Source organism: Lynx canadensis, chromosome D1, assembly GCF_007474595.2.
Source record: "Lynx canadensis isolate LIC74 chromosome D1, mLynCan4.pri.v2, whole genome shotgun sequence".
Taxonomy (NCBI): domain Eukaryota; kingdom Metazoa; phylum Chordata; class Mammalia; order Carnivora; family Felidae; genus Lynx; species Lynx canadensis.
The window spans coordinates 109283557-109310478 of NC_044312.2; the positions used below are offsets into that span (position 1 = coordinate 109283557).

General features: G+C 55.6%; 1 protein-coding gene and 1 non-coding gene across 2 annotated transcripts; both read left to right on the plus strand.

The window, feature by feature from the left end:
- Window positions 1-557: 557 nt before the first annotated feature.
- Window positions 558-16344, plus strand: SART1 (spliceosome associated factor 1, recruiter of U4/U6.U5 tri-snRNP). The gene is made up of 20 exons (XM_030331898.1): window positions 558-964; window positions 1716-1773; window positions 2144-2199; window positions 2783-2909; window positions 3032-3137; window positions 3387-3464; window positions 3588-3687; window positions 3779-3921; window positions 4011-4217; window positions 4922-5046; window positions 5133-5266; window positions 5399-5532; window positions 13826-13999; window positions 14172-14282; window positions 14583-14670; window positions 14964-15054; window positions 15169-15304; window positions 15839-15928; window positions 16036-16157; window positions 16260-16344. Exons 1-20 carry the CDS (start codon window positions 652-654, stop codon window positions 16276-16278), a joined length of 2412 nt encoding a protein of 803 aa, XP_030187758.1. The 5' UTR covers window positions 558-651; the 3' UTR covers window positions 16279-16344.
- A 5960-nt stretch (window positions 16345-22304) lies between these two features.
- TRNAR-UCG lies at window positions 22305-22389 on the plus strand. The gene has a single exon. It is a non-coding gene; the product is annotated as a tRNA-Arg (tRNA).
- Window positions 22390-26922: the final 4533 nt, after the last annotated feature.

Genomic DNA, 26922 nt, shown 5'->3' on the forward strand with positions numbered 1-26922 from the left:
AGTGAGACGCCCTCCAAGGGGGGGGGGGGGAAGGCTCACATACATAGATGTGCCGAAATTCTACACTCAGTTTTAGGGGGTTCCGGAGTACAGGTTAAAAAGCCCAATCCAAGGCTCGTGGGAAGGCGGCGTCTGCTTGACCATACTGGTCGCAGGGACTTGGAGGCTGGACTGTGGAGCCACGGGTGTCAGGAGACCATGCTGCGCTGTCCGACACCCGATGGAGCCAGGACCCTGGGGAGTCCACTAGGAGGACGCCCAAGGAGCGCCGGGCGCCGTCCACAGCAAGTCCGTGAGACACGGAACGTCCGGGGCCGGGCGGGCGCTTCCAGCTCCCGGGTGCCTGGCGTAGAGCGCTTCCAGCGGAGAGACCCGTAACCACTACATCCGGTCGACGCAACCCCCGGAGCGCATGCGCAGCCAGGCTACCAGCTTAAAGACTGCCACCCCCACCGACGCGGCCGCTCTTGCGCCGCGGGGCTCCGATCCCAGACTTCCCATGAACCTCTGGGGCAGGCTCCGGCGCGAACGACGGAAGCGGCCGCTCTTGGTTTCCGGCAACACGACGGCGGCTGCCGGGCGACCCGGAAGTGTTCCCATTTTGCATCGTCGGGGCTCGGCGGCGGCCGGGCTCGGGGCGGACGTGCCACCATGGGGTCGTCGAAGAAGCATCGCGGGGAGAAGGAGGCGGCCGGGACGACGGCGGCGGCCAGCACCGGAGGCGCCACCGAGCAGCCGCCGCGGCACCGGGAGCACAAAAAACACAAGCACCGGAGCGGCGGCGGCGGCAGTAGCGGCGGCGAACGACGGAAGCGGAGCCGGGAGCGTGGGGGCGAGCGCGGGAGCGGGCGGCGCGGGGCCGAGGTCGAGGCCCGCAGCGGCGCGCACGGGCGGGAGCGCAGCCAGGCAGAGCCCTCCGAGCGGCGCGTGAAGCGGGAGAAGCGCGATGACGGCTACGAGGCCGGTGAGGGGCGGGGCCCGTGGGGGCGGGGCGTACCCGGGGCCCCGGAGCGGGAGGGCCTGGGTGTGTGCAGGCCGAGTACTCTGGGCCTGGGCACCCCCAGGCTGTCTTCGTCGGCACTCATTAAAGGGCCTTCTGTGGTTATTTGGGGTTGAGGATTGTCTCCCTCTACTGCGCTCCGCGAGGGCAGAGATTTTGTTTTCCTTGCAGTTGGCACGTCCCAGGCCCTCAGTAAATGTGTTGAGCGAACGGATGAATGAAGTAGTCCCAGCGTGTGTAGAGACAGGAAGAAATTTGGTATTGAGCGGATCGTGCAGGGCTCATAGCAGGGATAAGAAACGGGTCTGAACGCAAAGGACCCTGTAGAAATTTGAGTTTTGTCTTGAGGGTGGTCGGGAGCCGTAGATTTGAGCCGAGGAGTGAGTTGATCATGTTGTTAGTGTCACCGCATTGAGAACTGGCTCAAGAGTAGTCAAGAGTGGAGGCCACGTGAGGGCTGATAGTGGTCTGCACCGAGGCAGTAGCAGGATGGAGAGACCCGAACAGATCGAAATAGTGTTTTGCGGAAGGAATTTAAGACATCTTAGCACTTGGATGAGTGTGGGAAGAGGAAGGAAACGAAGATGACTCCTTGAATTTTGGTTGGAGCAGCTAGGTGGGTGGTTGTGTCGTCTCCTGAAATGGAGGAGTTTGGAAGAGGCCCTCATCTTTGGGCCTGTGTTCGGCACCTGAGCCAGGCTTCTTCTTGTTCTAGCCGCCGGCTCCAAAACGAGCTCAGGAGATGCCTCATCACTCAGCATCGAGGAGACCAAGTAAGTTCCGTCTCCCGTATGTTTCTGCTTTTATTTTCTGGGACAGCTTCTTGGGGGTGGCCTTCCCCACACTAAAGCATTCTCATTGAAATCAGAAGTGCCGTATGACCATCTGAGTTACAGAAGAGGACGCTAAGGCCTGAGAGGAAGGATGGCCCGCTGGTTAAGGGGCAGGCCAGGCCTGGTGCCTGTGTTCCCCATATTGGAGGCCAGTGTCCTTCCCAATGTCCTAGGCTGCCTGGGTCAGGTCCTGTTCTGGGGACCCTCGTGATCTCTCAGTCTCATCCTGTTTTCACCCCGTCTGTCCTGAAATGTCTTTCGTGCACCTATTTTGTTGACGGCTCCTAACAGTTGTATCTCTTGCCCTCAGTAAACTCCGGGCAAAGTTGGGGCTGAAACCCTTGGAGGTCAATGCTGTCAAGAAGGGTGAGTGTGGGGCTGAGGATGGGGGTGAGGGAGGGCATTTTGGTGAAAGAAAAGGACCATCTGAAGGGGTCTCTGAGGAGGGTGGGGTTATGGCACAGGTTCAGCTCCATTTAGTGGCGCTGTCCGTGTGTGTGTGTGTGTGTGTGTGTGTGTGTGTGTGTGTACATAGTTGCCAATAGACATGAGGCTTCTCCCTACAGTGGTCATGGGGGTTTGGGAATCAGCTTATTCTTTAAGTTCAAATGGCTAGCACCACGTGCTAGCCTTGTGCTGTGAGGCAGCATTAACCAGGCTGAGACACATGCGTAGCTGCTACAGACTGACCTGAGCTGTGCACGTGTCAGGTGTGTTTGTTTTTTAAAGCATGACTTGGGGGGCTTGTAAGGCGTGGAGGGTCCCGTCATGCTGTGCGGGGTGACACAGAAGTGTGGGGATGTAGTGGGAGGAGTTAGGTGAAGGGTTCGATCCCCCCTCTCCTGGCCCCTTCTGGCCCCCTGAGCTGGAAGGGGGCAGGGTGAGTGGCTCCCTCCTCTCCCCACCAGCCACGGGCAGGCATAGCCTCACGTCTGGGCCCCCCTTCCAGAGGCGGGCACCAAGGAGGAGCCCGTGGCAGCCGATGTCATCAATCCCATGGCCTTGAGACAGCGAGAGGAGCTACGGGAGAAGCTGGCAGCCGCCAAAGAAAAGCGCCTCCTGAACCAGAAGCTGGGGTGAGGGGGTCCCTGCCGGGGTGGACAAGGGAAGGGCCTGAGGAGGCTGCCAGGGAGCTCTTGAGTCAGGTGGGGGGAGCAGGAAAGGGGTTCTCCAGAAGGCCACTTCCTTTCCTCTTCAGGAAGATAAAGACACTGGGGGAGGATGACCCGTGGCTGGACGACACCGCGGCCTGGATTGAGCGGAGCCGGCAGCTTCAGAAGGAGAAGGACTTGGCGGAGAAGAGGGTGAGCGCCCGGGGAAGCTGGGGGCGGTCACTCAGGGCCTCTGGCAGCCCGACCGGCTGGTGAGGCAGGAGGCTTGTTCTTGGGAGGTGACCGGGCTCAGAGAGGTAGGAGGCCCGCGGTCGATGCCGTCTGCTCTGGATTCCCTGCAATGGCCTGCTTCTTCTGCACTCCCACCTGGTAAAGTCCCACGTGTCTTCCAGTGATGCCGAATGGCGTGAGGTCATAGGTCACCCCCCTCCCATCCCATAGGCCAAACTGCTGGAGGAGATGGACCAAGAGTTTGGTGTCAGCACTCTGGTGGAGGAGGAGTTTGGGCAGAGGCGGCAGGTAAGGCCGCTGCAGCGGCCGAGGGCTGGGAGGGGTGGACGCACCACTGTCCTTAGTGCTGGGGTCCCAGGGCTCGGGGAGTCCGGGCTCCTGACTTGTCTGGACGTTCCCTCTGCCTTGTAGGACCTGTACAGTGCCCGGGACCTCCAGGGCCTCACCGTGGAGCACGCTATCGATTCCTTCCGAGAGGGGGAGACTGTGATCCTCACCCTCAAGGACAAAGGTGGGTTGAGCTCAGGTGCTCTGGTTGGGGACGTAGGCACTGCTGAGTTGAGGGCAGACGTGAGTGGCCGCTGCTCCTGCCCTGTCCGCAGGTGTGCTGCAGGAGGAGGAGGACGTCCTGGTGAACGTGAACCTAGTAGATAAGGAGCGGGCAGAGAAAAACGTGGAGCTACGGAAGAAGAAGCCCGACTACCTGCCGTATGCGGAGGATGAGAGCGTGGACGGCTTGGCCCAGGCAGGCCGGGCAGCACGGGGCTGTGAGATGGGGGCTCTGGGGCTTTTCAGGAACAGGCTGGATCCCGACCTGTCCCTCTTGTCCTGCAGCAGAAACCCCGCTCCATCCTGTCCAAGTACGACGAGGAGCTCGAGGGCGAGCGGCCGCACTCCTTCCGCTTGGAGCAGGGCGGCACCGCTGACGGCTTGCGGGAACGGGAGCTGGAGGAGATCCGGGCCAAGCTGCGGCTACAGGCTCAGTCCCTGAGCACAGTCGGGCCCCGGCTCGCCTCCGAGTACCTCACACCCGAGGAGATGGTGAGCCCCGAGCCCTCCGGCCACGGCTTGTGATGGGGTGGGGCTTCCTCCCCCTCCTCCCAGGTCCTGTGCGGCCAGATGAGCTGTGGGGGATCGAGTGTGAGGGTCTTGGCCCTCATGGGTAAGCAGGGCGGTGTTGCAGGGAGCCGGTGGCTGCCAACGGAACGGGGACCGTTGAGACAGATGGTCCTGAGTTCGTGTTCAGGTTCTGCCATCTAGCCAGCTCGTGCTTTGGGTGAGTCATTTAACCGTGAGGCCGAGGCTCCCCGTCTGGAATGGGAATGGCAGGAGCCCCCGTCTTGAGGGCCATTGCGAGGGTTAGTGACAGCGTGGGTGAGTGTAAGTTTACAGCTGTGTGTGGAGTTTGTGTTTGGGAGGATTGTGAACGCAGAGGTAGACGCCGGGCTCGGTGAACTGCTTGGCCACGTGATTAAGAGCAGGACCCCCTGAGCCACAAAAGCAAGATTCGCAATCCTGGCTGTCCCTCTCAGCTGGGCAACCGGAGGCAAGGAACGCAGACTCTCTGTCCTCAGTTTTCGTCATCTCACAGGTGGGACGAAGTCCCACCTCCCTCACGTGTTGTCTGTGCGCGGGAAGCGCTTAGGACAGAGGCTGGCACGGAGGAGCACTAAGGAAGTGTTCGTTCTCGGGGGCTCGTGGCCGCCCGCCTTCCCCGTCTCAGGTGTCACCTCTTCTCCCCTTAGGTGACCTTTAAAAAGACCAAACGGAGGGTGAAGAAGATCCGCAAGAAAGAGAAGGAGGTGGTCGTGCGGGCCGATGACTTATTGCCTCTTGGGGACCAGACTCAAGACGGGGACTTTGGTTCCAGGTGCGCTTGGAAAGAGGGGTGCGGGGTGGGGGCTGGCCTGGCCTGGCCCAGGGGCCCGTGCTCACCCGAGAGGCCTCTCCCCCCAGATTGCGGGGCCGGGGTCGGCGCCGAGTACCTGAGGCAGACGAGGAGGCCCCGGAGGAGGAGGAGAAGGAGCCAGCGCCTCAGCCCTCGCAGTCGGATGACACCCGCGTGGAGAACATGGACATCAGCGATGAGGGTGAGGCGCCCTGCCGGCCGGGGGCTGGCGGGGGGGTGGGGGGGGTAGGGGGGAGGGCGGCGGTCAAGGGCAGGGACGAGCACCCTGGGGCAAGGGGATGATTCGAGCAGAGGCCTCCCGTGTTTCCGCCAGAGGAGGCTGGAGGCGCGCAGGCCGGGTCCCCAGAGGCGCTGGAGGAGGACGAGGCAGAGCTGGAGCTACAGAAGCAGCTGGAAAAGGGGCGCCGCCTGCGGCAGCTGCAGCAGCTGCGGGACAGCGGCGAGAAGGTAGGGGGCCCCAGGGCTGGGCGGGAGCGGGTGGGTGCTGGCCTCTCCAGGGCTGGGGTCTCCGGGGACGGGTGTGCCGTGGCGCCCTGTCCCCGTGAGCACGGCACCTGCACTCCGGCCAGGATCCTCTTTTTTGTTTAACATCACGTCGTTAGCAGATCCCTAGGTTTGAGCGGGGTTTTTGCTCTAAGGTGGCGTAGGGTTGGAGCCTTCCCTGCCTCCCTCCCTTCTGTGGTTGGGTGTTGCGTGCCTGCCGCGAGTAAGGCATCGTCCCGAGGGCTGGGGAGTCATAGGTGAGCGGGACCGCAAGGGGCCCTGTGCTCACGGAGCTGCGTTTCTAGCTGGGGGTGGAGGCCGGCACGCGTGCACGAACACACTCTGGTGGTGCCTCGAGCCGGGCAGACCGAACCCAGGAAGACGGAGCCGACGGCTGGGGGGCTGGCGTCTTGCATCACCTGTTTGGGGGAGATCTCGCAGGGGACGGCATCTGAGCTGAGACTTCTTAACACGAGGAGCCAACCTCGCAGGGATTGGCCTAGGACTCTTGAGGACCCGGTGGTGTGAGCTGAGCAGAGGGGCCGGTGGTCCGTATGGCCTCGGTCGTTGCTGACCCTCAGCGGGCACTAGCGTGTCTGGGTACCGCTCGCGTGCTCTGTCGACTCACTTAGGCAAGTTGCCCAGGGTTATGTGACTGGTACGTGGGTTTGAACAGCCTGACTCCAAAGTCTGCGCTTTTAATCCTACCCCTCCCACTTCTGGAGGGAGGGAGGGAGGGAGGGAGGGGGAGAGAGAGAGAGAGAGAGAGAGAGAGAGAGAGAGAGAGAGAGACACACCGGGACAGGGAGCCCTGCGTGCCCAGCCGGTTGGGCACAGCAGTGGGAGCCGAGAAGCAGCAGCTCCTGAGGTCGAGGAGAGCCGCGGGAGTGGGGCTCACAGAAGCCAAGAAGGACTTTCAAGGAGGGACAGGCGGGTCAGGCGCGGCACAGTGTGTCAACAAGACTGAGGAGACACGGAAGCGAGGGCGGCAACTTGGGACAGTTAGAGCGGGAGCAGGTGGGCCGCACAAACACTGGAGGGCAGGGGCTCAGGCGCTCGGCCGTTGCAGCGGGGCATGGCTGCGCCCCAGTAAAACTTTATTTGTGGCAGCAGGTGGTGGCCGGTACTTTGTCCACCGCTGCCTTAAAGAGGATCAGAGAAATGGGCAGTAGCTGAAGGGGGCGTGATGGAGAGTAGGGTTTTTTTTTTTCTGTACTTAATGGTTAATAGCGTTAGTATTTTACAGATCGGATCTAAGAATCGTAGAATTTGTGGCTGGAAGGACTGCGCAGAGGTCATGTGGCCCGATGGTTCTCAGCCTGGGCTGAGCCCGAGTCACCTGGGGGTGTTTGTAAACATGGCTGGGCCGCACCCCGCAGTAGTTAGGTGCAGGGCAGTTGAAAGAGTATCATAATGAACTTCTTAATTTTAAATTACTTCTAATGTTTATTTATCTTTGAGAGAGAGAGAACGGGGGACGGGCAGAGAGAGAGGGCGACAATCTGAAGCAGGCTCCAGGCTCTGTGCTATCAGCACAGAGCCCGATGTGGGGCTCAAACTTGGGAATCACGGGATCGTGACCTGAGCTGAAGTCGGACGCTTAACCAAAACTGGGCCCCCCAGGCGCCCCCATGATGAGCTTTTTTATACGTCCTCTTAATTCAGTATTTTTAAACATTTTGTCACAGTGCTCTCGCCTCGCTTTCTCTTCTCCGTTTTTTCTGAATCCCTGAAAGTAAGTTGCGGACTCTGTGACTCTTTCCCCCGAGGCACTTCAGCAGGCGTCTCTAAAAATAAGGACATTGCCCTACGTAGCTGTGTTCCCTTAAAAATCCCATACGGTACTTGCTGAACCCCCAGGCTCAGGGGACCCCACCTTCCCTGGAGGAAAAATCCCATAAATCCTCTGATAGCAGTCCATGACAAAACTTCCCAGTTATGCCGCCAACACCTTTTGGGTTTGAACCAATGTCTAATCCAGTTTTAAATTCTCAGAAGGTTTTCTTAAGTGACGGCGATTCACGAGTGCGCTCGCTGCCGATCCAAGGGAGCGAGAGAAGCGAAGAGAAGGGAGGAGCTATTTTCAGAAGCAAACCCTTAAGGAGCAAGGCAGGGGTGGGACCTGGAGTGCTGGTCGGGGTGGCCTTTGAGTGGAGCCAGGTCACGTCGTGGTTTGTCTCGGGGAGGGCAGGAGCGGGCACAGCAGGTGCAGGTGGCTGGTGGGGGGAAGAAGTTAAGGGAGCCCCGTCTGGTGGTCTGTTTTCCAGCGAGGAGGTGGAGGGTGGGGGTGGACGCGGGGTCTTGGGGAGGTGGGGCGCTGTGTTGGAGCCCGGAGTCGGGTACAGAGCGAAAAGCAGGTCTGCTGGGCAGATGAGCGGAGACTCCGCGTTTGCAACAAGGGGTCGCGAGTCGGAAGTGGGTCTGCGCATTTAAGGGTTTCTGCAGCCCGTCCAGGTGCTCCGTGTTGTCAGCCAAGTAGGTGATGTCTGGGATTAATCCAGGTTGGGTTTGTCGAGGGGAGAGACAAGGTAAAGTGTTGCAGAGGAGGGACCCCGCTGACGCACAGAATGCACGCGGGGTGGTACGGACGCACCAGGAGGGGCGACGGGTGGGAGGACGGGACTGGAGTCCTGGTGAGGTGGGGGAGTTACTGGATTGAGGTTTACAGGGTAAGTGAGCCGGGAAGATGGGAGGCAGCAGATGGAGAGGAGACGGGGCGGGGCTGTGGATGTCGGTGATGATAAGCCGGGGCTGGGAGGGTGAGCCCTGGCGGGGGAGGGTAGGGGGGGAGAGGCTGGGGAAACGGTTGTTAGCGGCCAGGAGTTCAGCAAACCTCTGGGGTAGTGGTTGGATGGGTCCTTTGGAGGCAGAGGTCCCCGAGAGTGCAGATGAGAGGAGGAGCAGAGGGAAGGCAGGAAGCTGGGTGCTGGAATCCACAGTGAAAGTGAGGAGGTCGGGAGGTGATGGGAGTCCGGGCGCAGCAGGCGCCCCCCACACGCCAGGGCCTGCGCCCCGCGGGACGTCGGGAATGAGGCGGAGCTGCTCTCTGCGCCTTCAGAGTTCACGGTGCCGCGGGATGTTAGTGTCATTCTGCGGCGAGTAACTTGCCAAGCGCCCAGCGTCCAGCAGGGAACACGGCAGCTGAAAGCACAGGAGTGTCTGTCCTCGTGGAACTTTTGTTCTAGTGAGAGGAGATGAGAGAGGGCAGAACAACATCTGGCGGTGAGAACCGCCGTGAGGAGAGGAGAGAGGAAAAGGCGAGGCGGTGGGGAGATCAGGAGTAAAGGAGCACTCCCGTTTTCAGTCGGCTGGTCAGGGAGGGCCTCCCTGAGGAGGTGACGGTTGAGACGAGATGAAGTGAGCCTCAGCGACATCCTAGGGCACGGTTCCGAGGTGAGGGAGCAGCCGGTACCTGAGGCGCTGAGGCAGGAGCGACTGGGCTCGCTCAGGAAGTTGGGTGAGGCCCGTGTGGCGTGAGCCACGGGGAGAGTGACAGGGAAGGAGGTGGGCAGAGGCCACGTCAGGCGGGGGCTTGCTCTCGCGGTAGGTTTAGCCGGTGCGGTTCTGTCGGAGGAAGACCAGGTGGGATGGTGGCCCGCTGGGGACCATGGAGACCAGGAGAAGCCGCTGTGTGTGGAGTGCATCTTGAGGGTGGAATTGACAGTGTTGGCTGATGGACCGATTGCATGCGAGATCACGAGCGGGTGTGAGAGGTTAAGGACGACCCCTAGGAACCTTGACTTGAACAGCAGGCCGTTGACTGAGTTAAGGAGCAGGGAGGGCCGTTCCTGAGATGGGAAGGGCTAGGGGAGGACAGGTTTGGGGGAGACGACCCAAGGGTTCGGTTTTGGCTGTGTTTGAGGTGCCTTTTTATTAGACGTGATGGACACCGAACGGGCAGTTGGATGCAAGAACTTGAACGTCAAGAGAGAGGCTGAGGCTGGAGGCATAGATGCAGAAGTCAGTAAGTACGTAGACGCGAGTCAAAAGCCGTAGGAGTGGGTAGAGTCCCCAGGACGGTGAGTGTGGATAAAGGAGGGGAGCCCGAGGAGGAGAGCGCGTGAGGAAGACCGGGAGGACGGGGTGTTGTCCTGGAAGCCACGTGCCGAGAGGTTCTTGACAGGAGGCATCTGTGACAAATGCTATGGAGAATTAGGGTATCCGGGATGAGCGCTGACCTCTGGATTGGGCAGCACGGAGGTCATCCGTGCTGTTGCCCAAAGTGGCCTCGGTGGGAAATGCGGGCAGATCAGGCAGGCTGTAGTGAGGTTGGTGATACGAGATGACCAGAGGACAGCCGGTCGTGTTTCTGTCCCCCAGCAAGAGACAGAAGATATGTTAAAAAAAGATACTGTTTATGAAGGCGTTACAGGTGGTGAAGTAATACGGGCAAGCAATAGACAGCTTGCTAAACAGATGTTTTCCCTCTTTTCTAAACGGGTAACAGATAAGGAGGATAGCAACAAAATAAAAAGGAGTAAATGATGTGTAAGATTTGGAGGGGAGGGGCGCCTGGGGGGCTCAGTCGGTTAAGTGTCCGACTTCGGCTCAGGTCACCATCTCGCGGTCCCTGAGTTCGAGCCCCGCGTCGGGCTCTGTGCTGACAGCTCAGAGCCTGGAGCCTGCTTCGGATTCTGTGTCTCCCTCGCTCTCTGCCCCTCCCCCGCCTGCACTCCGGCTCCCTCAAAAATAAACATTAGAAAAAAAAAAAAAACATCTGTACGGGGAAGATCCTAGTCTGTTTTCAAAAGACATTAAAGAAGACAGGTACACTGTTGTTTTAGGCAGCTAGAGCTGCCGTGACAAAATGCCACAGACCAGGTAGTTTAAGCAACAGAAATTTATTTCTCAAGGTCCTGGAGTCTGAAATTTCGGGAGGGTGTTCAGGAGTTTTGGCTGCTCCTGAGGCTTGTCGGTGGCCGTCTTCTCACCGTGGCCTCTCGTGGCCTTTTCCCTGTGTGCCTGTATCCTTGGGGTGTCGTTCTCTCTCTACGAGGATACCAACCTGCTGGATTAGGGCCTCACCCTTATGACCTCTGACCGTGACCATCTCCTTAAAGGCCCTGTCTCCAAACACAGTCATACTGGGGGTAGGGTTTCAACATAGGAATTCGGGGGGGACGCAGCGCAGTCCGTAACAGCTGCGTTAATGGATAGGACGTTTCAGAAGAAAGTTAAGGAAATTATGTTTGTGACTTTGTAGCAGAGAAAAACGTTTTTCCTTTTTTTAATTGCGTTAAAATACATAGAACATAAAAATTGCCACTTGGGCCTTTATTAATATATATACATTTTAGAGAGAGAGTGCGTGGGGGAGGGGGCAGCGGGAGAGAGAGCATCCCGAGCAGGCTCCACTCGGCACCGAGCCCGACCTGGGTCGTGGGATGAAGCCCCAAGTCAAAATTGAGAGTCGGACGCTCGACTGAGCCACCCAGGCGCCCCTTAACCATTTTTAAACGTTCGGGCATCACAGGTTTTTTTTTTGCTTTTTGTTTTTTTGTGATTGGATGATTTTAGGAGAAAGATTTTTAAACGATAAAAATGTAAAGCGTAAACCATGAGGGGAGAAAAAAAAAAAAAACCTTAATATTTACTTAGAAATTAAGAACTGGAGTTATTTGAAAAGGTGTCCCGAGGAGTACAAGATGGGCCCGAAGAAGATCCCTGCCCACGTACACGTAACCGTCACCGAAGGGTTGGTGTCGAGAATACCCGAACGACAAAAACGGGCAAAACGGGGAAACAGGCAGAAGAGCCCAGCAGGCACTTCACAGAGGCGGAAGGGGGGAGAGCCAGTAGGATACCCAGGGGGGCCCAGCTCCGTTCGTGGTCAAGGCAAGGCGAGCCACGAGGACGTCGATCGGGTCCCGCCCGCACCGTTTGGCAGAAATGTCCGAGTCTGACGGGATCAAGCGTCAGGGTTTGGAGCAGCCAGAATCCTCACACGCACTTGCCCGCGCGCTCCGGGGGCCCGGGCGTCTCGTCGCTGGTCGCTGCGTCCTGTGTGGAAAGACAGAAGGGCCGTCCGCAGCGCCAGGTGCCTAGGTTAAGCACGTTCCCATCGTGGAACACGATTCTGTAGTGAAAAGCTAACGAAGTACAGCCGCTCCTGTCAGGATGAATCTTAAAACGTATTGAAAAAAAAAAGCAAATCACGGAGGAATCTACAGCACGGTTCAGATTGTATGATGTTTTAAAAACGTGCAGCTGGGGGCACCTGGGTGGCTCAGTAGGTTGAGGGTCCGACGTTGGCTCAGGCCGTGATCTTGTAGTTCGTGAGTTCGAGCCCCACTCGGGCTTGCTGCTGTCAGCACAGAGCCTGCTTCGGAACCTCTGTCCCCCTCTTGCTGCCCCTCCCCCGCTTGTGCTTTCTCAAAAATAAAGCATTAAAAAAAAAAATACACAACCAGGGCACCTAGGTGGCTCAGTCGTTAGGCATCTGACTTCGGCTCAGGTCACGATCTCACGGTTCGTGAGTTCGAGTCCCATATCGGGTGAGCTTAAGCCCTGCTTCGGGTAAAACATGAGCCCCCCACTTAGGTAAAACACAAGCCCTGCTTCAGGTGAGCCCCGCTTCTCTTTCTGTCTCTCTCTCTGCCCCTTGCTCACTTGCGCCCTCCGTCTCTGTCTCTCTCTCAAAAAAAAAAAACAAAAACAAACAAAAAAAAACAACACACAACCAGGGGCGCCTGGGTGGCTCAGTCAGTTAAGTGTCTGACTCTCGATTTTGGCTCGGATCACGATCTCACACCATGAGATCAAGCCCTGTGTCAGGCTCTGTGTTGGCCACATGGAGCCTGCTTGGGATTCTCTGTCTCCCTCTCTCTATGCCCTCCCCCTACTATGCGCTCTTTCTCTCTCAGAATAAACTTTAAAAAAAAAAAAAAAGTACAACAAAATAATACCCTGTTTGTGGATGGGTCCTTGTGTGGTAAAACCGTAAAGAAAAGCTAGTGAGGGGCGCCTGGGTGGCTCAGTTGGTTAAGCGTCCGACTTCGGCTCAGGTCATGATCTTGTAGTTTATGAGTTGGAGCCCCCCATCGGGCTCTGCACTAATAGAGCCTGCTTGGGATTCTCTCTCTTTCTCTCTGCCCCTGCCCTGGTAGCTCTCTCCATCTCTCTCCTTCTCTCTCAAAATAAGTAAATAAACTTTATTAAAAAAAGGAGAGTAAAGCCAGTGAATCATGAGCCCAAAAAGGGGCGAGGAGACAGTCAGGCTTGAAAGGATATTCATGATATATCTGAGAGTGGGCCATGGGTGCCCGGGTGTGTGTTTAGTTATTACTGTTTTTAAACATGCACGTGCCAGGACCCTTTTATGTTTATGGTGATATTCGTTAAAAAAAATAAACGTAGTAAAACAGGACGGAAGGAAGGGGTGTGGAAGTGGATGTGGTGACCGGAAACTTCTCTGAGGAGCTTGCTGTCGGGGCAAAGCACGAAAGTGTGGGGTGGAAGGAGGGGAAATCCTAGATGGTCCTTATAGGAGTGCTGTGTGGAGGGAACTGGAGGGGAGCGGAGTTGTGAGGGGCCTTGGGGCCATGCTGGGCCAGAGGGTGGCCTGAGGGAGGAGCGAGGCAGGCGGTGCGGGGGGGGGGGGGCGGGGGGGGCCAGAAGTGTGTGGGAGTTCCACAGGCATCTCCCCACCCTGTGGGCTCAGGGAAGGGTTCTGGAAGAGGTGTTTGAAACTGGAGTGTGTGGGGTGAAGGGTGGGTGGCGGTGGAGTGGCCGAGAGGCCCCGGGTGCCCCGGTCCCAGAGGAAGATGTGAGGCTGTGGGGCTTTGGAGAACGGCCGTGTGGAATTCCGGATGTTAATTTAAAGGGCAGAAGGGGGGCGCCTGGGTGGCGCAGTCGGTTAAGTGTCCGACTTCAGCCAGGTCACGATCTCGCGGTCCGGGAGTTCGAGCCCCGCGTTGGGCTCTGGGCTGACAGCTCGGAGCCTGGAGCCTGCTTCCGATTCTGTGTCTCCCTCTCTCTCTGCTCCTCCCCCATTCATGCTCTGTCTCTCTCTGTCCCAAAAATAAAATAAACGTTGAAAAAAAAAAAATTTAAAGGGCAGAAGGGAGCCATCGATGGCTTTGCGGCAGAGGAGTGACCTAGCGAGATGGGTGTAGGTGCAGAGTGGGGGGAGCGGACGGGGAGCCAGGGAGGAAGCAGAGACCAGCCAGGTCCGCTGTGGACATAGGAGCGGCCTCTGGGTCTCGACGGCACCTCCCCAGAAACTTCTGGGTTTGCCCACAGCTGCTCCCTCCCCCAGGTGGTGGAGATTGTGAAGAAGCTGGAAGCCCGCCAGCGGGGCTGGGAGGAAGACGAGGACCCCGAGCGGAAGGGGGCCATCGTGTTCAACGCCACGTCGGAGTTCTGCCGCACGCTGGGGGAGATCCCCACCTACGGGCTGGCGGGCAACCGGGAGGAGCAGGAAGAGCTCATGGTGGGTCCTCGGGCGGCCTGCCTCTCCCCCCTGCTCCCCTCGGCTCCGGCTTGGGCCCCCCCCACTCCGGTCAGGTCCCCAGTAACGAGCCTCAGGGCCCCGGTGGGTTGGGAGGCTGGGGGCGGGGAGGGGCTGGGGCTCCCTGGGCCGACCCTGGCCTCCTGACCCCCAGGACTTTGAACGAGACGAGGAACGCTCGGCCAACGGCGGCTCTGAGTCCGACGGGGAGGAGAACATTGGCTGGAGCACCGTCAACCTGGACGAGGAGAAGCAGCAGCAGGATGTGAGGGGCGCGGAGCGAGGCGGGGGGTTGGGGGGGGAGGAGCAGGGGCCCACGGCGCAGCGGGGTTGGGGGCCGGGGGACCTGGAGCAGTGGCCCGTTGTCTCAGAGCCCCGCCGTCCCCCTCTGCGATGGGGCCTGTGATGCTCACAGGGTCGTGGTGAGGATTCAGCGAGGCGTCTGGCGTGGGGCCGGTCACCGGAAGGACCGCGGTTGTGTGCGGTGGGGGGAGGGTGGGGGGTGAGGCGTGAGAAGAGTCCGCGCGGCCCGCTCACCACCTTCGTCCCGTGTGCCGCCCCCCAGTTCTCTGCCTCCTCCACCACCATCCTGGACGAGGAGCCCATCGTGAATAGAGGGCTGGCAGCTGCCCTGCTGCTGTGTCAGAACAAAGGTGAGGGTGTGAGCCCTGCGGGGGCGGCAGGGTGAGCCACTCCCCGGCCCCGCGAGCTGCCGCCCTGCCCCCAGGTCTGGGGCGGTCATAGCAGCATCTGGCCTTTCTGCACCGCGTCACCCCATTTTTGACGGCTTTGCCCCTCCCCCCCCCCCAAAGCCACCACTCGCCCCTGAAGTCTTGGCATCTCTGGGGAGAACCGGGGCAGTGGAAGTGGTCAGGCCGTGGCCTTGAGAGACCCTGGCTTGAGGACCCGGCGGGCCTCCTGGAGTCTGACCACCGCCTCTCCCCAGGGCTGCTGGAGACCACGGTGCAGAAGGTGGCCCGGGTGAAGGCGCCCAACAAGTCCCTGCCGTCGGCCGTGTACTGCATCGAAGACAAGATGTGAGCGGGGCGGTTGGGCAGCGGGTCACGGGGGTGTCACCGGCCGGAGGCTGTGGGGACTCAGGCGGGGTGGGCGGTGCTGGCCCTGAGCCCCCCCCCCCGTCTCACACCCAGGGCCATCGACGACAAGTACAGCCGGCGGGAGGAGTACCGAGGCTTTACCCAGGACTTCAAGGAGAAGGACGGCTACAAACCCGACGTTAAGATTGAGTATGTGGACGAGACGGGCCGGAAACTCACGCCCAAGGAGGTGAGCAGGGCTGTGGGCGACTGAGTCGCGGAGGGGTGGGGCCCCTGCCCTTCCCGGAGGAGGCAGAGCTGCACCGCGGGGTCTTGGCTGGAGTGCTGGTGAAGTGTCAGAGCCCCTGTGCCTCAGTTTCCATCTCTGGGGGGCACAGCAGGCTCCATCGTGGGCCCGTTGCCGGCCTGCCCCCTCGTGGCTTGACCCACCCTGGGGGCCGCCTTTCTGGTGGCTGGTGTCCAGGCCCCCGCCCCACTGGCGCTCTTCCCCACGTGCTCCCAGCCCGGCCTCGGGGTGCACCGTCAACCTGGACGGCCCACCCAGCCCCAGCCCCTGGCCGGCTCAGCCTCCGCACGCAGGTCTCACTGAGGAGCCTCGGTGTCCCTGTCGCGGCACCTCCGGCCCCCGCGTCCGTCTCTGTGACTCTGCGGAGCCCCCGGGGGGCGCCAGGTCGCTGCCTTCCTCCCAGCCCCGTCCCAGCCACCCCTCCCCTCCCTCTGGGGCACAGGCGGCTGTCACGCGGTTCCTGCCCTGTGTCCCCAGGCTTTCCGGCAGCTGTCCCACCGCTTCCACGGGAAAGGCTCGGGCAAGATGAAGACTGAGCGGCGGATGAAGAAGCTGGACGAGGAGGCGGTGGGTGGCCCGTGGAGGCGGGGGTGGCTTCGGCACCTGCCGGTGCTGGGCTGATGGGTCTTTTGGGGCCCACTCCTGCCCTGTGCTGACTGGCCCTCGTCCTGCAGCTCCTGAAGAAGATGAGCTCCAGCGACACGCCCCTGGGCACAGTGGCTTTGCTCCAGGAGAAGCAAAAGGCCCAGAAGACCCCGTATATCGTGCTCAGTGGCAGCGGCAAGAGCATGAACGCGTGAGTGGGGACGCACGGCGGGCCGGGCCGGGGCAGGGGCCACCTGACCGGGTGGGAAGGCCCGAGCCGGTGTCCAGCCTCACGCTTCTCTTCTCTCCGCAGGAACACCATCACCAAGTGAATCCGATCTCCCTTCCGATCCCCTCCCCGACTTTAATATTAAATAAAGTTCCCTCCTTATTTTTTCCTCCTTCGTCATGGTGCAGATTCCAGGGTTAGACCTGGGAGGAGGGGCAGGCAGTGCTGGGCGGGGCATCCGCTGCCCTCAGGCGGGCTCTGGTTGCTGTGTGACCTCAGGACGGTCCCCGAATCTCTCTGAGCCTTAGTTCTGCCATTTGTACAGTCACAGCACCTCTGCTTCATAGACTGTCTTGTGAGGATTAAATGAGTTCATCCATCCATCCATCCATCCATCCATCCATCCATCCGTACATCCATCTACCCACCCACCCACCTGGCATTTAGAGGCGAGCAGGACCCCTCAGAGATGCCTCAGAGTCTGACATCTGCTAGGTATGACCCAGCCATCCAGTGACACAGATAAAGAGACGAGGGAGAGACTGTCCAGATCCTCTAGGACAGTCCTCCACCCCCGCCCCCGGTGTGGTGGTTCAGGTTGTGGCTGATTGTCACCTTACCCTCGCCAGGGATGGCTGTCGGGTGAGAAGTGGAGGTGGTTTTAGAGCCTCGGTCACCCTGGTCTCTCCAGCCTCTGATGGCACATGAATCACTGCCCTCGGGGGCCCGGGACCCCGTGGGCCAGTGGGCCGGGCTCCATGCCGCGTTCCTCGAGCCCCTGTGCTGCCCCCGTCTGCTTGGGGACGTGTCCTGCATGTGGTTCCCCAGGGAGGTGAGCTCTGAAGGAGGCTTGGACGTGCCATGATGGGACACACCAGAGCCCTGAATCGAGGCTCCCGTTGGAGAGCTGGTGTCCTGCTGCCGCCGATGCCCAAACACGTTCCAGGTGGTTCACAGGTTTTTTTTTTTTGAGGCCGACAAACACGAAGTAGAAGAGAAGGATGGTTTCAAACGGTCTCGCAGGAAGTGTGAGCTCGGGCGACACGCAGTTGCCCTGATTGCTCTTGGGGACGGTTTTGCCGGGCAAACCCAGCAAGCGGTCACATCACGCTTTCTTTGAGCTCGTGGTCTCCCTCGTGTGAGGTCTCGCCCGGGTTGAATTTCCACCTCGGCTGCCCCTCCGGTCCCTGGGGAAGGCCGCCCGCGGGCTCGGGGCGCCAACGCTGGGTCTAGCGTTTGGAACTCAGGACATTTCTCCCAGAAGCTCGTGAGACCCGGCTGGCGGTGTGCACGGTCACCGTGCCTCGTGCGGCTCCCGCCCTGGCCAGGCCCGTGCCGACCTCAGGCCTCACTTCATAGGCAGCAGTCCCTTAGGAGGCTATCACTGTCGGAGCCGGAAACAGCTCAGGCAGGGCCGGCCCAGGCATCCCGATGCAACCAGAAAGAGGTGCCAGTCTGGGCTGTTAGCAGTAGGTCCTCGGAGCACACACAGGCTGGTGAGCTGAATTCTTTCCTGTCTGCCCCCAAGGTGCCATCCTTGGCGCCCCTCAGCGCCAAGCCCATGACTGCCCCCTGGAGCTATGCTCCCTGCCCCACCTTTCCCAGCTGTCCCACATCGTCCCTTGGCATCCTCAGGAAGGAGCCAGGTGGCTTAAGGAGCCTACTGAGCAGGGCTCTGGATTGTCAAGCCTCTGAGGCTTCAATGTCAAGTGCCCAGAAGGGGCTGTTTCCCAGAGGAGGGGGTGCAACAGCGGGAGGAACATTCAAATTCCCTTTTCCTCCTTGGTCACTAGGCCAGGTCTCGCCCAGCTCATCATCTACACGACCCTGGGGACCCTGGGTGCATTGCGTGCCCCCGCTGAGCCCCGCCTCCTTGGCTCCCAGATGGAGACAAAAGCTCCCACCTCAAATTGTCCCAAGTTTTACCAGTGGGAGCCCCTGGAAGCTGGTTTGGTGTCTAACAGAGCAAAAGCTTGAAGAATTGAGACTGCTAAAGCTAGACAGACCTCTGAACTTTTGAGCAAAGTGGAGGGATGTTAATACATGCAAATAATCTTATTTTCTCTAAAATAAACAATGGAAGAAAAAAAATTCAGTGGAAACGCGGAAGAAGTCTGGACTTCTCTGATGTGTCTTGTTTTCTCATTTTGACTTTGGAAACCAGGTAAGTTTTTTACATTATTTTTTAAATGTAAGTCAATATAAAAGCAATCCCTAAAAGCCTAAATAAACAAGTGAACCAAATTTTATATCAAGTTGATTGCATAGCAACATAGCAAAAAATTCTTTTGAATGATACAAAAAATACATTTTGACTTTACACCCCCTACTGGGGTATCAACTAAGGATAAAAAGAGCCATTAAGAAATGAATTAATTAAGAAATCACGGGGCTCTGGGGTGTCTCAGTCAGTTGAACATCCGGCTCTTGATTTCGCCTCAGGTCATGATCTCCTAGTTCGTGAGATCGAGCCCAGGGTCGGGCTCTGCACTGGCAGTGTGGAGTCTGCTTGAGATTCTCTCTTCCTCTGCTCATGCTCTCTCTCTCTCTCTCTCTCTCTCTCTCTCAAAAACAAAAACAAAAACCACTTACCGCTAAAAGGAAGAAGGTATCTTTAGAGAAGGTGGACTCTGGGTCTGGGGCAGGAAATACACAAGCTGAGTCTGAAATATCTTGTCACGCTGGATAGCAAGGAACCTAGGATGGGGGTTGTCAGATCGACACAGGAGCCACCTGTAAGGGACCACCGCCAGCCAGAGATAGGACGATTTAAGCATCAAAAATATTAATGACTTGGGTTCAAACACACTCAAATACATTTAAAAAAATCATGAGTTCATAATCATACTCTCAAAAGTTGTGCACTTTTATTTTTTTACATTTATTTTTTGAGAGGCAGAGACAGAGCACAAGTGGGGGAGGGGTAGAGAGAGAATGAGGCACAGAATCCGAGGCGGGCTCCAGGCTCTGAGCTGTCGGCACAGAGCAGGACGTGGGGCTCGAACCCACAGACCGCGAGATCGTGACCTGAGCCGAAGTCGGAACCGACTGAGCCACCCAGGCGCCCCTGCCTTCCCAGTTCTTAAAGACTTTGCTGAACGGTTCTTTAGACAACATTCTCACCGTTGAAGTGGCTCCTTCTATCTCCTTGCTGGGCTCTGGCTGGTATAGGCGCCAGATAATGCTGAAATTAATGTTAAAAAAAGAAAAAACAAGACTTTTCTTGTTTCTCCTCTACTTGATTATTATATTTGAGGGTAACCAAATAGCTAACAGCTGAGAATAGAGAACTAATGATCTAATGAGAAAAAAAATCACCCTTTTGCAATGCCTGGTTAACGAAGGTTGATCAACAGGATCATGATGAACTCGACCAACAGCTGCTGAAACCATCACTTGAAGGTCGATAGGAGACTTTATAACAGATGCGTCTTGCCAACAATTCCTGAACACGCGGGTCAATTTTCACATCTAAAATCACAATTTTCACATTTAAAAGCAGAACATGCCTCCTGATGTGATGCAGAAGCATCACCTGTGAAGTGTTCTTTCCAAAACAATAGCTTCTAAATTTACCTACCAGTCTACACGACAAACGGGCAACGGCAGAGCACATTAAGACATCACCACTAGGGGGCGCCAGGTTGGGGGGTGCTCAGTAGGTTAAGTGCTCGACTTCGCTCAGGGCGTGATTTCACGGTTTGTGAGTTCGAGCCCTGCGTCAGGCTCTGTGCTGACAGCTTGGAGCCTGCTTTGGATTCTGTGCCTCCCTTTGTCTTTGCTCCTCCGCTACTCATGCTTTCTCTCTCCTACAAAAATAAACATTAAAAAAAAAAGACATCACCACTAGGACACAGCCAAATCACACATGGACAGTCCACAGGCAAGTGAACCTGTTTCACCAAAAATAAAAGGCACAAGAAAAGGTGAGAGGTGAATGTGGTGGATGAAAAAGACACAGGGCGCCTGGGTGACTTAGTTGAGCATCTGACTCTTGGTTTTGGCTCAGGTCACAATCTCACAGTTCATGCGTTCAAGCCCCGTTTTGGGCTCTGAGCAGACAGCACAGAGCCTTCTTGGGATTCTCTCTCTCTGCCCCCCCCCCCCCACTCACTCTCTTTCAAAGAAAAAAAAAACTTGACAAAAAAAGACATCCACAGGAAAGCACAATGTAGACCCTGTCTGCCCTCATTCAAACAGGATTAGAAAAACATTTTTAAGATTATCAGAGCAATTTGAATGCAGACTGGGTATCCAATGATACTATCAAGGCAACTATTAATTTTGTTGGGCATGATACCATCAGATGGTTATGCTAAGAAAAAAATCCTTATCTGCTAGAGAAACATGTAATATACATGTGTATATATTATATATATGATATGTGTGTTATAATGTATACAACCGCCAGGAGTACGCATTGAGATCTGGGATTTGCTTTAAGTTACTCCAAAATTAAAAAACAAATAAATAAAAATATGGGGAGTGGGGATATATGAGGCAGGGGTAGCAAGGTGATTGTTATCGAAGCTGGGTGATGGGCACAAGGGGGTTCATTATTCCATTCCATCTACTTTTGAATATATTTGAAAACTTCTATTGTAAAAGTTTGTTTAAAAAGAGAGAACATGGGGCGCCTGGGTGGCTCAGTCGGTTAAGCGTCCTTCTCTTGATTTGGCTCAGGTCACGATCTCATAGTTTGTGGGTTTGAGCCCCGCACTGGGCTCTGTGCTGACAGTGCGGAGCCTGCTTGGGACTCTCTCTCTCCCTTTCTCTGTCCCCCCGCCCCCGCTCTCTCTCTTTCTCTCTCTCAAAAAATAAACTAAAAAAAATTTTTTTTAAAAAAGAACAAAGGGGAGCCTGGGTAGTTCACTCGGTTGAGCGTCCTACTCTTGATTTGGGCTCAGGTCATAATCCCAGGGTTGTGTGATCGATCCCTGCACTGGCAGCATGGAGCCTGCTTGGGATTTTCTCTTTCTCTCTCTCTCTCTCTCTCTCCTCCCCCTCCATCCCTCTCCCGCTTGCACTCTCTCTCTCTCAAAAAAAAAAAAAAAATTAAGAAAAAAAAGCAAAAATGTTGGCTTAGCAACAGAAAAATGTACATATGTTCAGCCAAAAACATGAACAAGAATGTTCAGAACAGCACTATTTATAACCATCCCAAACTGGAAACAAGCCAAATGTCCATCAACAGTAAAATGGATAAATAACAGTGGATATTCATATAATGGAATGAATAACATGATGGCTCTCAAGACATAGTAGAGAAGTAAAGAAGTAAAACATAAAATCATACACGCCGCTTCCGCTTTACAAAAACAGGAAAATTAATTTATGCCCTTAGAAGTCAGTATATTGTTTCTGGGGGTAGAGACTGACAAGGAGCGGCCACTAGGGGAGCTGGGCTGGACACGTTTTATTTACTCTTCTGGGTGCTGGATACGGGAGTGTTTGCTCACTTTGTGGAAATATATTGAGCTGTGTACTTATTATTCGTTTACTTTATTGTATGAATATTCTTCAATAAAAAAACTTAAGGATAGGGGCGCCTGGGTGGCTCAGTCGGTTAAGCATCCGACTTCGGCTCAGGTCATGATCTCGCGGTTCGTGAGTTCAAGCCCCGCGTCAGGCTCTGTGCTGACGGCTTGGAGCCTGGGGTCTGCTTCGGATTCTGTGTGTCCTTCTCTCTCTGTGCCTCCCCTGCTCACGCTCCGTCTCTCTCAAAAATAAATAACCATCAAAAAATTAAAAAAAATAAATAGCAGATGATTCATATGCTATTTACACTGTTCCAGACCCCAGGGAGAGATGGTAACACTCTAGCATACTTTGTGATGTTGATAAAATGGGAATAGCCAACTCTGAGGAATATGCTGTAAAAAACAAATGTTGCTTATAAATCATATAGATGCAAACTCTCTAAATAAAATACCAAATCTCATCCAGGAGTGTATCAAAAGAATAATACACCATGAGGTTTATTTCAGAAGAGTAAGGGTGATTCTTCATGGAGAATCTATTGACATCATTCATTACATGCACAATTAAATAAGCAAACCATGCAATTGTATTCATTCTGTTTGATAAAAATACATCGTCTATTTCAAATAAAAAAGCTCTTGGGGGTGCGCCTGGGTGGCTCAGTCGGTTAAGCGTCTGACTTCGGCTCAGGTCATGACATCACGGTTCGTGGGTTCGAGCCCCACGTCAGGCTCTGTGCTGACAGCTCAGAGCCTGGATCCTGCTTCGGATTCTTGTGTCTCCCTCTCTCTCTCTGTCCCTCCCCAACTCACACTCTGTCTCTCTGTCTCTCTCTCAAAAATAAATAAACATCAAATAAAAGCTCTAAGTCAACTAGTGGCAATGATGCTGAAAGCAGTTCTGATGTTTATTGACTTCCAGAAGAAAGAGTGGTGGGGTATGGATGCTGAGGTCCCGGGCCAGCCCCGTGAGACACCTCCAGGGGCAACACTTCCCCAGTTGGGGCCACTGGACGCTTCGAAGTGGTGTTTCTCCTGGCCATGGAACCTCTGAGTCTCTGAGCTTCCTGAGATTCCATGAGTGGATTAGAGAAACAGAATGAACACGATATACCCATATGTCTGAGATTTATTATAGGAATTGGCTCGCGTAATTCTGGAGGCCGAGAAGTCCCACCGTCTGCCGTCTGTGGACTGAACTGGGAAAGCCAGTGGTGTAAGTCAGTCCAAGTCTGAAGCCCAAGAACCAGGGGAACCGACAGCGTGAGTCCCAGTCCAGAAGGGCAGGAGAAGGTGGCGGTCCCAGCTCAGAGAGCAGGTTCACTCTCCCTCTCCGGTTTTCTCTCCAGGCCCTCAACGGACTGGATGGTGCCCACCAGCACTGGGGCGGGGGACCTTCTTTACTCCGCCTGCTGATCTAAATGCTAGTCTTTTCCAGAAACAGCCCCACAGACACACCCAGAAATAAAACCTCTCTGGGCATCCCTTAGCCCAGTCAAGCTGACACAGAAAATTAACATCAAAACGTGTCACCTAAAACAGTCTCCAAAATTCTTTTTCCGCTTAAACAAAAACAGAGTCGCTTTTATTCTACACAACCTTTGTATGTTCGGTTTGTCCTGCTTTCTATTGATTTTTTGCTTCCTTGCTTTCTTTTCTAATGATTGGGTTTTAAATATCTTTTCTTTTTTTAAAATTAATTAGTTAATTAATTAATTTGTTTTTGAGAGTGTGTGAGTGAAAGAGAGAGAATCCCACGAGGTGCAGGGAGAGAGAGAGAGAAAGTGCAGAGTCTGGAGCCGGGCTTGAGCTCACAAACCATGGGATCGTGACCTGAGCCAAAGTCGACACTTAACCAGGCGCCCCAGTACGTTTTCTTTCTATTGACTCAGAAGGTATACACTTCTTTCTTTCTTTCTTTCTTTCTTTCTTTCTTTCTTTCAGGGTGAGTGAGCGCAAGGGAGAGGCAGAGAGAGAGAGGGAGAGAATATTGAACAAGATCCGTGCTTGATCCCACGACTGTGAGATCATGACCTGAGCCGAAATCAAGAGTTGGACGCTTAACCGACGAAGCCACCCAGGCGCCCTACAATTTCTACTCTTTTGGAGAGTACTCTTACATTTCAACAAGTGTATTGACAAAAGTCTAAACTTAGTCAATGGATCTATCTCCCTTCAACCTATACAAAGCCTTTAGAACACTTTATTATTATCGCTCTCTGTTCTTATGGGTTTTTGTTCTCCAGTACTTAATTTTGACTTTTTAAGAACCACCCCCAGATTGGACATCATCCTCAGTCACTCATTTGCTCCTCGTTCCTTCTTCCCTCTCAGATCTCTTCTCTGAAGTCATTTTCATTCTTTCTGAAGTTCATCTTCTAGAAGTTCCTCCTGTCTGTTGGTGATAAACTCCTATATTCAGTTGGTCTGAATGCCCTCACCTTGGTATAAGATAGGGATGGCCGTCCTTGCTCATGGGACTGGGGCGAGTCAGTCTCTCCTCCTAGGCCATTTCTCTGAAGCCCCAACACCTTGGGAAGTCGGAGTCCCTTCACTCAGGGTCTGCACACGGGCTGGGCTGGCTTCTAGCCATCCGTCTCCCCTTCCCAGACTGGATGTACCAGATCTTGCCACCTCAAGCAGTTCTGGTCAAAGCCCCTTAGCCTGGCATTCCAAGCCCCGTACCTTCCAGACTTACCATGCCCCTGCCCGGCACAGACACACGATGTTACCTGCCCTTCCTCAGACCCCTGGCCTTTCCTTCCTCTGTGCACCTGCTCTGGGAGACACTGAGAGAAGTAAAATAGTTCTCTGTGCCAAGATATGCTCTGCCTTGGAGAGTGGGGAGGAGACAGCTGGCGGGGAGGTAGGGGGCCCAAAAAGTGTCTGGACAGAGAACCAAGAAAGGGGAGGTTCTCCCTGCAAAGGCCCCCTCTCGCAAAGCTATGCGTGGCCACGGACGGTTTAATAAGGCACAACTTGACTATCAAAATGCTAGATTATGGAAGACATAAGGTGACAGGGGACCCATATGAAGGAGGAAAGCACTTGGAGGGTTCAGAGACAAGGCAAATGAAGGGAGCAAGGAAAGTAAGAGTCTGAAAGTTCCAGCAATTTCTAGAAGGGAAACACTCGAAATAGGGGGTTGAGGAGGCCTCTGGGGAGAATACCCCTGTAGGGTTCCGAGGTCTCACCCCCTCCTCAGCCTCTCATGGTTTCCTGGATTCCATGCCATTTTCTGAAAAATCTGGGGGGACAGATACTGCTGAGTCCCCGGCACCCTGATTTGGATACTTTCAAACTGAAAGACGAAGGCAGCTCCCCACCTCTCCCCAACCACGTCTTCTGTTTTATATACGCTGGAGGGGAGGGGACTGATAGCGCCTTGTGAGTTCCCCGTGGGGCGTGGGACTTGTGTTGCAGTTGCTGTTGAGAAACTTGGAGTCCCCGGTTGAACTTGGCCTGCTGTGGCTGGTCTTGGATCCCACAATCAGGACGGATGGTGCGGCTGCTGCCGAACAGGCATGGGTGCTGACTTGCCGCTTGGACGTGCTCATCGTGACCTCTGCTGGTAGCTTCTAGAAATGTGGGCGGAATATGGAGCCAGCAACCTCATGCGGGCCCTGGGCCCGGGTCACACAGTTGGAACCAGAGTGCATACCACAGGGAGGAAAAGAGAGTGCCGGTCTCAAACAAAAATCACTGAGGCATTGTGGTACCCACGACCACTTCCATGGCTAACAACAGGGACTGGTTGGGAACGAAGGTTCCTGGCCCTTGGCACCTCACTGCGAACCAGCGACGGTTACTGAACACACACACTTTAGTAGTTAGCATCATCGGACTCTGTCGCAACAGCAGCTGAAAAGTTGCTGTCGCTGCTGACGCGCAGTGGACAGCCTCGGCCAGCGCTTTTATTCCTCTGCGTCACCAGGCAAGGTGCGCAAAGTGCCTTTACGCCTTCCGTAGGGGCGGTGGAGTCTCTTGCAGGTGTCATCAGTGGATCAGGCCGGAGCACGATATGAGCTACTGCTGTTGTCCTGACTTTCCATTAGGTCGACGACACGGACCCCGGTTCCTACTGAGCCAACTGTCCATGTTGCCTCACACGCCGCTCAGATACAGATAAGCAGAGATGGTTGGGCTTTGGGTGAGGGCAAAATCCGGGGTCCTGCAACGCAGGTGACTTCCTTCAGGGATGTCTGGGCACCTACTGAGGATAAATTGCCGGCCTTATGCCTCCAACTACAAAGAAAGAAGCCCTATGCCAGCTTAGCTTCCTTGTATTTTGAAGGCAGCAGCCTCCGCATTTAAGAACCTTACTGAGGCCCGTGCACCAGGCCAGCAGGCGAGAGACCGTGCCTGAAGGGCCTCTGGAACAGGAAGTTTTGGAAGATCAAGCAGCTGCGAACCCAGCGCCGCCACTGAGCCCCGTCTCCTGCACACCCCACAGAATGACGGTCTCAGCTTCGGAAATTCCATTCCACCAGTTCTCAGGGTCTTCACCCTGCCACTGGGATGTGCCTTCTGTAGAACCCCACACGCATCCCCTCAGCACATGACAGATGCGTGCGTACTGGCCAGATTTCCATGGCCATCACACGCAACTCTCTGCCTGAGGACTTTCCCTGGCCACCGAAGTCTGTGTACCCACACAGGGGCAGGCTGGAAGCCAACCCCCCAGGAGCAGCCCTCTTCCACCAATGACGGGTGTGCGTTGATGGGGAAATGCCCTCGCTGCCTTGCCCTCGGGCTATTGCTGAAGGGTTAGATGCTGGCTCCCAGAGTTCTCTAGGAAGGAAATTTCTAGTATGGGCAGCTGCAGTTTCAACCTGCTGGAAAAGTCAACCTGAGTTGAAGTAAAGAACACAACAGACGGAGGGCACCTGGGTGGGTCCGTCGGTTAGGTGTCCAACTTCAGCTCAGGTCAGGATCTCATATTCCATGAGTTTGAGCCCTGTGTTGGGCTCTGTGCTGGCAGCTCAGGGCCTGGATCCTGCTTCGGATTCTGTGTCTCCCTCTCTCTCTGCCCCTCTCCCCTCTCAAAAATAAATAAACATTAAAAAAACAAGGAACATAATAGACGGGATGTCTAACAGAAGGGATACCTCTTAGGCATGAAACAGGGAAATCAGAATACCAGACTGAGAAGATCTAAGAGGAAGGACTAAAGAAAACAACTGCACAAGAAAAGCTAAGATATGGAAGGTAGAAATAAAGATGTTAAAATCTGAAAAACAGGGATTCTGGAGAGAAATCTGAAAATG

Excerpts from the sequence above, each read along its gene's own strand:
- SART1 (XM_030331898.1), top strand. The coding sequence starts at position 652 with ATGGGGTCGTCGAAGAAGCATCGCGGGGAGAAGGAGGCGGCCGGGACG. Across the intron at positions 5,047-5,132 it reads GACGGGGACTTTGGTTCCAG|ATTGCGGGGCCGGGGTCGGC; the intron begins GTGCGCTTGGAA and ends CTCTCCCCCCAG. Across the intron at positions 14,283-14,582 it reads AGGAGAAGCAGCAGCAGGAT|TTCTCTGCCTCCTCCACCAC; the intron begins GTGAGGGGCGCG and ends GCCGCCCCCCAG.